At 42.5% G+C, this 12,174-nt stretch overlaps 1 protein-coding gene across 1 annotated transcript; it reads left to right on the plus strand.

Annotated features, from left to right (window-relative positions):
* Nucleotides 1-2,133: 2,133 nt before the first annotated feature.
* On the plus strand, nt 2,134-3,096 carry LOC115527576 (olfactory receptor 7G3-like). Its single transcript, XM_030335301.1, has one exon. The coding sequence runs from the start codon at nt 2,134-2,136 to the stop codon at nt 3,094-3,096; it is 963 nt and encodes a 320-aa protein (XP_030191161.1).
* The last annotated feature ends 9,078 nt before the right edge of the window (nt 3,097-12,174 follow it).

The raw sequence follows: 12,174 nt of genomic DNA on the forward strand, positions 1-12,174 counted from the left end.
TTTTTTTCCTTCAGATAGAGAGGACTCAAGAATTCAGGGGAGGGGCAGAGAAAGAAGGAGAGAGAATTCCAAGCAGGCTTCACACTGTCAGTGCTGAGCCTGATGCAGGGCTCCATCCCATGAACTGTGAGATCATGACCTGAGCCAAAATCAAGTCAGACACTTAACCAACTGAGTCACCCAGGCTCCCCTGGAATGTTATTTTTATGAGGTAGCAATTGCTGAGACTACATCATTCCATATGTAATTATTACAGGGGCCAGATCATGGAGGAACTTGAATGCCACTGAGGACTAGGGTGTTTAATGGGTAGAAGCCATTGAAGTATCCCACAAGGATGTGCTGGCCCTTTGCTGGCATCTATGGGAAGATTGCTCTGTAAAGATGCACAAAATCAAATGCACTCAAGGGTACTTGGAAGGTGGGGGATCATTACAAAACCACTGCCATTTGGACATATCCTAGAAGGTGGCTGGCTACCAAGAAAAAATTAGTCAAAAGAAATATGCTACAGGGGCACTTGGCTGGCTCACTTGGTGGAGCATGTAACTCTTGATCTTGGGGCTGTGAGTTTGAGCCCCACACTGGGTTTAGAGATTGCTTAAAAAATAAAATCTTAAAAATAAAAAAAATATGCTATAAAAATAACTCTGAGTTTCTAGACATGGCCCATATACCCAGCTCTAAGCTTTCTAGAAGCCAGAAGGGAAAGGGAAGGGAAGGGAAGGGAAGGGAAGGGAAGGGAAGGAATGTGATTATGAGAGAAAATAACCAGTTGTTCATAAAAAGCATTAGGTATTCTTGTTTTAAAAACAATTTTTTAATGTTTTATTTATTTGTGAGAGAGAGACAGACAGACAGACAGAGTATGAGCGGGGGAGGGGCAGAGAGAGAGGGAGACACAGAATCCGAAACAGGCTCCAGGCTCCAAGCTGTCAGCACAGAGCCCGACGTGGGGCTCGAACTCATGGACCGCGAGATCATAACCTGAGCCAAAGTTGGATGCTCAACCAACTGAGCCACCCAGGTGCCCCAGGTATTCTTGTTTTAAAGAACAGATAGGAATTTCCCCTATGGGTATGACATTTCTTAAGCAGACACAATAAGACTCATTCAACCTTTTCTTATAATGTCTCTCATCCATTGTAGGCTGATGATAAATGACAAGTCACAAGTCCAGCAAAAGAAATTCCTTCGAAAAAGATAGGTCCCAATAGAATGATTTGACATTGGGGCACCTGGGTGGCTTGGTTGGTTAAGCATCTGACTCTTGATTTCAGCTCAGGTCACGATCTCACAGTTTGTGGCTTCAAGCCCCATGTCAGGCTCTGCGTTGGCAGTTTGGAGCCTGCTTGGGATTCTCTCTCTCTCACTCTGTCTCTGACCCTCCCCTTTTCTCTCTCTCTCAAAATAAATAAACTTAAAACAATTTTTAAAGAATGACTTGATGTGATTGTAAAATATAGAACATTTAAAGGAATGGGTTAATAGTATTGCTTCTCACACAAAGGCAATAGAGAATGTCAGATTATAATTTCCAGGATTACCTGAGATTTGCAATTATGAACAGAGTCAAGCAGTATAGGGTTGACTACACAGTTAAGATTTTCTGAGAAAATAAAGTCATCTAACCGGGTCTGATACTGTTTGAAGAAACTACAGAATCTAATCCTAGATTTTACTTAAAAAATTTTCTTTTAAATGTTATTTATATTTGAGAGAGAGAGACAGAGAGAGACAGAGAGACAGAGTGTGAGTTGGGGAGGGGCAGAGAGACACAGAGACAGAATCTGAAGCAGGCTCCAGACTCTGAGCTGTCAGCCTAGAGCCTGGGGCTTGAACTCAGGAGCATGAGATCATGACCTGAGTGGAAGTCAGACATTTAACTGACTGAGCCACCCAGGTGTCCCTTCATTTTTAATGTTAGCATTAGAAAAATGGATGATACATAGAAGTCACTCAATATTTACTTGGTGAAGGAAAAAAGGCATAGACGAACCTGATGGGAAGAATTGTTTAAATATTACTAGAATTTAAAGCATAAATAAAAGATGTCTCTCAAGCAAGTGACGTCTGTGTGTCTGTTTCATCGTAACTAACTCCTGTCTCTAACTCAGCAGGCACTTCAACAACATGGAATCAGAAAACCAGACAGAAGTATCAGAATTCCTCCTCCTGGGTCTCTCGGAGGATCCAGAACTGCAGCCCCTCCTGTTTGGGCTGTTCCTGTCCATGTACCTGGTCAGCGTGCTCGGGAACCTGCTCATTATCCTGGCCGTCAGCTCTGACTCCCACCTCCACACCCCCATGTACTTCTTCCTCTCCAACCTGTCCTTTGTCGACATCTCCTTCGCCTCCACTATAGTCCCCAAAATGCTGGTGAACATCCAAACACAGAGCAAATCTATCACTTATGGAGGCTGTCTCATTCAAGTATACTTTTTCATGGTTTTTATATGTATGGACAATTTACTCCTAACTACGATGGCTTATGACCGCTATGTGGCCATCTGCCACCCTCTGTATTACAGGGTCATCATGAACCCTCGCCTCTGTGGCCTGCTGATTCTTCTCTCCTTGTTCATTAGCATTATGAATGCCCTGCTCCACAGTCTGATGCTGGTGCACCTGTCCTTCTGCACAGACTTGAAAATCCCCCATTTCTTCTGTGAGCTTGCTCAAATCCTTGAACTTGCCTGTTCTGATACCCTTATCAATAACGTCCTGGTGTATTTAGTGACTAGCCTGTTGGGTGTTGGTCCTCTCTCAGGGATAATTTTCTCTTACACCCGAATTGTCTCCTCCATCTTGAGAATCCCATCAACTGGTGGAAAGTTCAAAGCTTTTTCCACCTGTGGGTCTCACCTGTCTGTTGTTTGCTTATTCTATGGGACTTGTGTTGGAGTCTACCTTAGTTCTGCATCTTCTCTCTCTCCCAGGAAGAGGGCAGTGGCCTCAGTGATGTACACGGTAGTCACTCCCATGATGAACCCCTTTATCTACAGCCTGAGGAACAGGGACATCAAGGGAGCCTTGAGGAAACTCATCTCTGGAATGTCTTCGTTTTCATTATTCTGTCATCTGACTTGTGTGTAGGCTTCTAGAATGAGTGAGAGGAAATGAAGTACTGGGTGTGCTAGAAATCCCGACTCCTCCCTAATTCAATTCTAGCCAAGTGGTTAATCCTGGCTCTCAAGTCAAGTCATATAGCTTTATATTAAGGTCTACTGTCCTGTGTTTTAGCACCTGTCATTTATTAACTAAACTCTGAGTTCAATTCACCTATAAAATGAGAACAGTAATTAATATTACATACCTGATTATTAACTCAATGCTATCTTAGGCTTGAAGCTAAATTTCTGTACCAAGCTAGCTCTATGGAGGGAACAATCTTTTTAAGGAGAAGTACTTTCTGGGCTCTGTTCTGTGTGCTCTCTGAGAGTGCCAGGGGGAGAATATCTGTATAAATAGAAGGCTAACTTTTGTCTCTATGGAAAAATATTTGGTCTTTGTCTCTGGTTCCTGACACAGAACTCCTTGGAATCTCGTAAGTGATAAGAGTGTCCTTGGTATGCTAATGAGATGACTCTTGGCTAAGTGGCCCCTTCATAGCTTCAGGGCAGGTTGCCAGTAAGACAGAGCAGTGATTAGAAGGAAATTTCAGCCCCAAACCCCAACCTCCAGGTGTTGGAGGCTGACCCAATCACCAATGACCAATGATTCAAGCAATCAAACCTATGTAATGAAACCATGATTAAAAAAAAAGACAGGGTTCTGAGTTGGTGAGTAAGAACACATCAAAAGTTCCAGGAGGGCAAAACACCCCAAACTCCACAAGGACACCAGCTCCTGTGTTCAGGACACTTCTAGACGCTGCCCTAGGTAGGTATCTCTTTATCTAGCTGTTCGTTACTATCCTTTAATATTCTTTGTTAAAAAGCAGTAATCTAATAAGTAACCTGTTTTCCTGAATTCTGTGAGCTGCTCTAGCAAATTCATTGAACCAGAGGAAGGGACTAAGGGAACCTCTGACTTATAGCTGGTCAGCCGGAAGCATAGGTGACAATCTGGACTACAATTGGTATCTGAAGTGGGATGGGGCGGTTTGTGAGACTGAACACTTAACCTGTGGGATCTGACACTAACTCCAGATAGATAGTGTCAGAACTAACTTGAATTGCAGGACACCAAGCTGGTAGCTAGAAAATGTGAGAATCATTTAGTCTGGGGTAAACACACACACACACACACACACACACACACAGACTTAGAGGCCAGAAGTATCCGAAGTAGTTTTGAGTGTTGTGTGAGGTTAAAGGAGAATGCACAGGGGGAGGTGAGATTTTCTTTAGACCGACAAAGCCTACAATATTAACTGTATGGCCCATTACAGAAAATTTGCTTCCTGCCCTTTTCTGGATCTCAGCTAAAATCTGAAGCCCTTTCTTCTGAATTTTTATAACTAAAATTTGACAAACTCCATATAAAAATCCTATAGGTTTGAGCTGCTGTTTTGAATACAAGTTAACAAATGAATAATGATCAGTAACTCCAAGGGAAAATCAAGATGCACTTCAAAATCCTCAGAGCCCATTTGATTTCTGCATCTCAGAAGAAGTTTAGGTTTTCAGACATGGTTGCCCAGCGTGTGAAGCCCTGGGTCTCAAAGCAGAGACAGGTAGCAATTTTTGTACTCAACCCCCTGCTCTTCGCCTGAGCACTAACCAGGTTTGGAGCCCAATGTATCTGTGTTGTGGGAGTGTCCCGCCCATTGGTGGATGTTTAGCTTGGTTCCACCACTAGATGCCAGTAGCACCCAACCCAAACTGCTATGACATCCAATCCTTCATTGAGAACCACTGCTCAAAAAAAAAAAAAAAAAAGAAAGAAAGAAAGAGGAAAGTAAAAGAAAAGAAAAGAAAAAGAGAAAAAAAAAGAAAAAGAAAAAAGTAAAAAGAAGAAGAAAAAGAAAAAAAATAATTGAAGACAGGTAAAATGTCTTAGAATAAACTAGTCATTTATATCTGTGGTTAAATACCAACATCAACGTGTAAAGGAGAATGAAATATTCAACTTTACCTGTGCTGCCACAAAACCAGGACTAGTAATCCCCCCACCTCCTACCCTTTTGAGTTCCAGAAACTACTTACTGCAAACACCCTCCTTTCCCCATTGTGACTAAGATAAGACTTACTGGTGACCCCACTGTTTATCTAGGACAAGACCAGACACACACCCAGCAAATTCCCATTTTCCCCCCAAGATATCTAACTTTCTATGCATGGTCTCCACTGTGTATCTACAGCTTTTTATTTCTCCCTTCACCTGTGTCTCTCTCTGGAAATGTCTTTTTTTTTTTTTTAATTTTTTTTTTTTTTTAACGTTTTATTTATTTTTGAGACAGAGAGAGACAGAGCATGAACGGGGGAGGGGCAGAGAGAGGGGGAGACACAGAATGGAAGCAGGCTCCAGGCTCTGAGCCATCAGCCCAGAGCCTGACGCGGGGCTCGAACTCACGGACCGCGAGATCGTGACCTGGCTGAAGTCGGACGCTTAACCGACTGCGCCACCCAGGCGCCCCTGGAAATGTCTTAAAAAGCAGGAGACTCCACAAATTTCATAATGAGTATTGCCACAGCAAATGAAGTGGGTGCCATACCACTTCATTTCCCAAAACTTGCAACTGTGCTTCATCTAATGCTGCCATGAATGATAATTTGAGTAATCGTGATATCACTCTCTGCAGTGTGTCATCCATGCCTCGTTCCCCCTCACAAAGAGGTCATCAATGAGCTCCTCAAATATGTAACCAACCCAACCTCAGAGTCCTCTATGAGAGCCTCTTTCTTGAGGTCATTTTGGTACCCTTTGTTCATTCAGATGACACACTGAATTTAGAATAACTTGAATAGAACTCAAGAAGGCAATATTTACAAAGGTATGAGTGGGGTTTAGGGAAATCAAAGGAGTAGTGTATGAAGAGAAGGCTGAATTACAGGAGTAGAGATCGGAGGTGTGCAGCCAGCCCTTAGAGACCTACAGGAGGGGAGATGGGGCATACATACCCAAGCCTCACTCTTCTTTCCTCTGATAACTTGCTAGTGCTTCTCATTGGCCCAACCCAATAGGAAGCCAGAGGGCAAAGAAATCTCTTGATGCAGTCTACACTTGATCTTAGCCAAAAGGCCGAGAAGCGATATCTCTTGATGCAGTCTAAATAGATCAACCTTCCTGGACAACAGGCCAGGGTAGAGTATGGGTTAGAGTAGCAAATAGAAAATACCCAACATCAGTAAGAAGCCATCAGAGAGATTTAAGCAGAGGACTAATATGTTCCAATTTAGGCTTTGAAAGGATTGCTCTGGTGGCTGGGTTCAATGTGAATAAGGGCAGAGGCAGGGAGACCAGACAGAAGACATTACAACAGTTTGGTAGAGTTGGAAGAGGTGTGGACCAAAAGGATAGCAGTGTAGATGGTGAGAACTGGGCTGGTTCTGGATATATACTTTAAGTACACCGTTGATATTTGCTGAGGTATGGGGTGTAAGAGAAGGAAAGGAGTCAAGAAGGACTCAAAAGTTTTTTGACTTGAATTGTTTGTTAAGAGTTGCCACTTTTTTTTCTGATGTTTATTTATTTTTGAGACAGAGAGATACAGAGCATGAATGGGGGAGGGTCAGAGAGAGAGGGAGACACAGAATCCGAAGCAGGCTCCAGGCTCTGAGCTGTCAGCACAGAGTCCGACGCAGGGCTCGAACTCCCGCGAGATCATGATCTGAGACAAAGTCAGATGCTTAACCAACTGAGCCACCCAGGCACCCCAAGAGTTGCCACTTTCTGAGATGAGGAAACCATAGAGCCTAGGGACTGAGGTTGAGTTAGGTTATAAAGTGAACAATAATATACATTCAGTGAATCACAATATGCATATAACTGGATGAGTTTTCACAAACTAGTCACACTCATGTTGTCAGTATCCATTCAGATCAAGAAATAGAACTCAACCAGTATCCAGGAAGCCCTCTGTTTCCCTGGCAATCAATGTCTCCCTGCCCCCTGGGTAATGACCCTCTGATGTCTAACAGTACAGATTACTTTGCCTGTTTTGAACTTTGTGTATCAGTGGAGTACATTATGTCCTCATTTGTGTCTGGCTTTCTTTTCTTTCTTTTTTAAGTTTATTTATTTATTTTGAGAGAAAGAGTACACGCAAGGAAGGGCAGAGACAGTGGGAGAGAGAGAGAATCTCAAGCAGTCTCCACACTGTTGGCAGAGTCTGACACAGGGCTTGATCCCATGAACCACGAGATTATGACCTGAGCTGAAATCAAGAGTCAGAGGGACATTCAACAGACTGAGCCACCCAGGCGTAAGGTGTCTGGCTTTCTTACTTAACTCATTATGTTTGTGATATTCATCTAGAATGTTACATATGGTGGCAGTTTGTTCATTCTTGGTTTGTGAATATGGTTACAGTTTATTTATTCATTCTACTGTTAACTGGCACTTGTATAGTTTCCAATTTTTGGTTACTAATAACAATGCTGCGTGAATATTTCTGCACTTGTCTTTTGCTGAGGAGTGGAATTTCTGGGTTATAGGATATGCTTATGTGCAGCTGTAGTAGATTCCACCAGTTTTCCAGTGTGAATATGCCAAATTGCCCTCCCTGCAGCAACATGAGTTCTGCTTCCTCTCTAGCATCACTAACACTTAATATTTTCAGTCTTCTTATAGCCATTCTGTTGAGTGAGTAGTGGTATCTCATTGTGGTAATCTAATTAGCATTTCCCTAACAAAGTCAAGAACCTTTTCCTATGTTTATTGGCCATTTGGACATCCTGTTTTGTGATGTGTCCAGATTTTTTTTTTTTTTTGCCTATTGTTAAGTCAAGTTGCCTTTTTCTTGTTAATTTGTAAAAGTTCTTTATATAGCCTGAGTATGAATTCTTTTGTAGATATATGTTTTTCGTCCACTTCATGGGTTGTTTTTTTAACTATCGGTGATGTCTTTTGATGAGCAGTTCTTAATTCTTTTTAATCAGTTCTTAATTTTAATGTGTTCCAGCTTATCAAATCTTTCTTTCCTTTGCCTCCTATTTAAGAAATATCTCTCGGGGCGCCTGGGTGGCACAGTCGGTTAAGCGTCCGACTTCAGCCAGGTCACGATCTCGCGGTCTGTGAGTTCGAGCCCCGCGTGGGGCTCTGGGCTGATGGCTCAGAGCCTGGAGCCTGTTTCCGATTCTGTGTCTCCCTCTCTCTCTGCCCCTCCCCCGTTCATGCTCTGTCTCTCTCTGTCCCAAAAATAAATAAATGTTGAAAAAAAAAATTAAAAAAAAAAAAAAAAAGAAATATCTCTCAGGGTGCCTGAGTGGCTCGGGTAAGCGAGCCGTGATCTCACGGTGGGTGAGTTCGAGTCCCGCATGGGGCTCTGTTCTGACAGCCTGTTTGGGGATTCTCTGTCTCCCTCTCTCTGCCCCTTCCACACTCTCTCTCTCTGGAAAAATAAATTAATTAATTAAAAAAAAGAAATATCTTCCTATTCCAAGCGATTAAGTCATATTTTTCTTCATATTTTTTGTTTTGCCTCTCAATGATTTTGATTTTTGTGTACAGTATGAGAATGGACCCATCTTTACTGAAAATTTGGTCCTGGTCCCGCTGCAGTCATTAGTATCATACACCAGGTGGCGCTGTTCTCTTGCATTGGTCGGGTTTTTACTCCTGCATCAAACCCAAAGGAGTTTGGGGGTTTAATTCCACTTACATAAAGTTCAAAAAACAGGCAAAACTCTTCCACGATGTGTAGGAGAGGGTGAAAAAATCTTCCCTTCTACCTTTCTAGGTTCTTGGATGGAGCTCTGTAGCAAAAGGCAGATTAACAAGAGAAAACATGTAAATTTGATTTTCTACTTGACACGGGAGCCTTCATAAGGCAATGAAAGCACAAAGAAGTTAAGATAGGCATTTTTATGCAAAGTTTGATGAAGAGTAGAAAGTAGTGGGAAAATGTGATAGGACAAATGGATATAGGCTTCAGGGTAGTACACTGAGGGAAATTTAGTGATCCTGTTCATTCCGACTCCTCTCTGCATCACTTCATCTTCAGAGATAAAGATACTCCTTTCCTCTGGTACAGAAAGGACATCTATCACTTGAACATCTTACGATCTGATTCAGGGGAAGGTCAGAGAGTCCTTCCTGAGCCAGCTGTTTCTCAAATTCTTTCACCTTAACATATTCAATATGGTAAGGTGCCATATTTTAGGGCAGTTGTATTCTGAGTCCTATCAGATATCACAAGAATTCATAATAGGGTTTTTCTTGGAAGATAAGGGGTTGTAGTGACAAGAACCATGAAAGAGGTTCTGGGTTTCTGGTAATTTTCTTTTTAAAAACCCTGGGTAGCAATTGCATAGGCATGTGCCCTTTGTAGATTTTATGATTTGTGCATAGGTGTGTTCACTTTTAAAATTTATTTACAGGGTGCCTGGGTGGCTCAGCCCATTAAGTGCCTGACTCTTGATTTCAGCTCAGGCCATGATCCCAGGGTCCTGGCTCTATGCTGAGTGTGGAGGCTGCTTAAGATTCTCTCTCTCCCTCTCCCCCTCCCCTGCTCATGCATGCATGCTCTCAATAAATAAATAAATAAATAAATAAATAAATAAATAAATTTTAGTCACAGACTTTCTGAATGTTTGCTATACTTCAACAAATAATTTTAAAAATAAATAAAAGTCCACTTTAAGTATGTCTTTCCAGCTTCACTAGGCAGTGTGAATAACTAAAAGCCATTTACACAGGCGGGGGGGGGGAGTGTTCACCAGGATTAACTCATCAATTGTGAAAATTAATAAAAGGAAACTTCATTTAGAATGGAATCTGGAAGGTGGGGAGTCAATGGGGTGCTCTCAGCCCTATCCCTCGTTGTCAGTTGCAGACTAAACAAGAAGAGAGGCACCTAGCAAGTTCATATCACTTTACTATCCCAGCAAGAAGATAAAAGGTTTTCTCCTGTCCCGTTAACAGCCCAGCCAATGAGACACTATCACCACTCAGTCAATGAAAATGCACTATACTTCAAAATACCAGTTTACGCTTATGGATTTTTTATGACGGCCCTTCCCAACTTCCTGCTTTCCTTTATCAAAGAGCATTCGCTCCTTTGTTCTGTGGACTCCTTAGCTTATTTGTCCAGGATTGCAATTCTCTGCTATTCCCAAATAAGTCCCCCCTCCTTGTTTGCTGCTAAAATAACTGACAGTTTCATTTTTTAAGGTTAACATATTTTTTTAATTTTATCTTTTATTTTTTAAAATTTACATCCAAATTAGTTAGCATATAGTGAAACAACGATTTCAGGAGTAGATTCCTTAATGCCCCTTACCCACTTAGCCCATCCCCCCTCCCACCACCCTAAGGTTAACATATTTAAGTTTATTTATTTCAAGAGAGAGAGGGAGAGAGAGACTCCAAAGCAGGCTCCAGTGCTGCCAGCACAGAGCCCGATGTGGGGCTCAAACTCAGGAACCATGAGATCATGACCTGAGCCAAAATCAAGAGTCAGTCACTCAACCAACTGAACCACCCCTGCACTCCAGATTAACATATTTTATCTCCCTACAATAGTCCTATCTTTCTACAGAAACACAATGTGCGTGAAGTTTTTCCAACCTTCGGGTGCTGTTTTCCTTAACAATACTTCCCACTGTTTGAGAAATATTGCAGAAACCTCCTACTCTTAATTTTGAAGAGTTAGGTGAGTGGTATTTTCCCCTTTCATTCATTCCATCAATTAATTCTTGCGAGTTTACTGGGATTCAGCACTGATTAGACAAATTGATCCTGATCCAGCATTGTTTACTGATTTTAAATACCGACTTTCTGTTTTTATGACTCCAGGTCCTGCCTGAATCCTAACTGAATCTTTTTCCTTTTTTCCTCTTCTGTGCTGGCTCCAGATATCTAAGACGTGACCCTTTACCCTCTCTGGAATCTCTCTGGAGTTTCCCCAGTCTTGACCCCAAGGATCCTCTGCCCCAGGTCTTACCATCTTTGCTTGCCTCTCTGCAAAGTGGGCTTGGCTTGTTTTGTGCCCTTCTTGACCCTATACAACAATAATCAGATTACTTACTTTTCCCATTTGAGTCTCACAATTTAGAAGCCAGCTCATTTACACAGAAGGGACAGACTATAGGCAACATACTGCAGTTGCCTGCCTTAGTGGAGTTGGGATTAGAACTCATGCTAAGAGGGGCACCTGGGTGGCTCAGTCGGTTGAGCTTCCGACTTTGGCTCGGGTCATGATCTCACGGTCCGTGAGTTCGAGCCCCACGTCCAGCTCTGTGCTGACAGCTTGGAGCCTAGAGCCTGCTTCAGATTCTGTGTTTCCCTCTGTCTCTGACCCTCCCCGTTCATGCTCTGTCTCTCTCTGTCTCAAAAATAAATAAACATTAAAAAAAGTTAAAAAAAAAAAAAAACAAAACTCATGCTAAGAGGCAGGCATGGACTGCTTGCACTCCTCCTGGGCTCACCTTGCCTCAATAAACACCCTCACTGGCAGCTGGGTCTCCTAACTTTCTAGTTCAGGTATTATAAAAGAGGAACACAAAATGCTAATCTGGACTTTTCTAAGTCCCGACACTACCTCTCTTGACTCTGGAACAAGGAAAACTTTTCCTTTTTTTTTTGGCAAAGTGATCAGGCTCTGGGGTGACGGTCAAGGTAGAACGGAACATTCCCTGGTGGACAGGACAAATCAAAAGGTTGAGGGTTTTGTCAAGGTTTACAGTGGACAAGTGGGAAGATGGGGTTGCTATTATTTGAGGTTGAGAGGGTGAAGTCAGGAGTTTGATTTGTGGCATTTTAAAATATCTAAGTGGAGAGTGCAAGTCTCATACCATCTGGAATCCACGGTAGAGGTGGGGGGCTGTGGGTGGAAATTTGAGCCTTGAGTGTATAAATAGTTCTAACACGGTGAGATTCGCTGCTACCACCAAGAGAATGATTATAAGACGAAAAGAAACCCGAGAACTGGGTTCTGGGACACTGGAACAATTGGAAGTTGGGAAATGTGGATCGTTAGATTCCACTTGGGCACAACTGCCATAACCGTCTAAACTCGAGAACTACATCTCCCAGAATCCTCTCTGCCCCAGGCTTCCGAGTTAGAAG

The sequence above is a fragment of the Lynx canadensis genome, chromosome A2, assembly GCF_007474595.2.
Source record: "Lynx canadensis isolate LIC74 chromosome A2, mLynCan4.pri.v2, whole genome shotgun sequence".
In the NCBI taxonomy this organism is placed as follows: domain Eukaryota; kingdom Metazoa; phylum Chordata; class Mammalia; order Carnivora; family Felidae; genus Lynx; species Lynx canadensis.

Excerpts from the sequence above, each read along its gene's own strand:
- LOC115527576 (XM_030335301.1), top strand. The coding sequence starts at position 2,134 with ATGGAATCAGAAAACCAGACAGAAGTATCAGAATTCCTCCTCCTGGGT.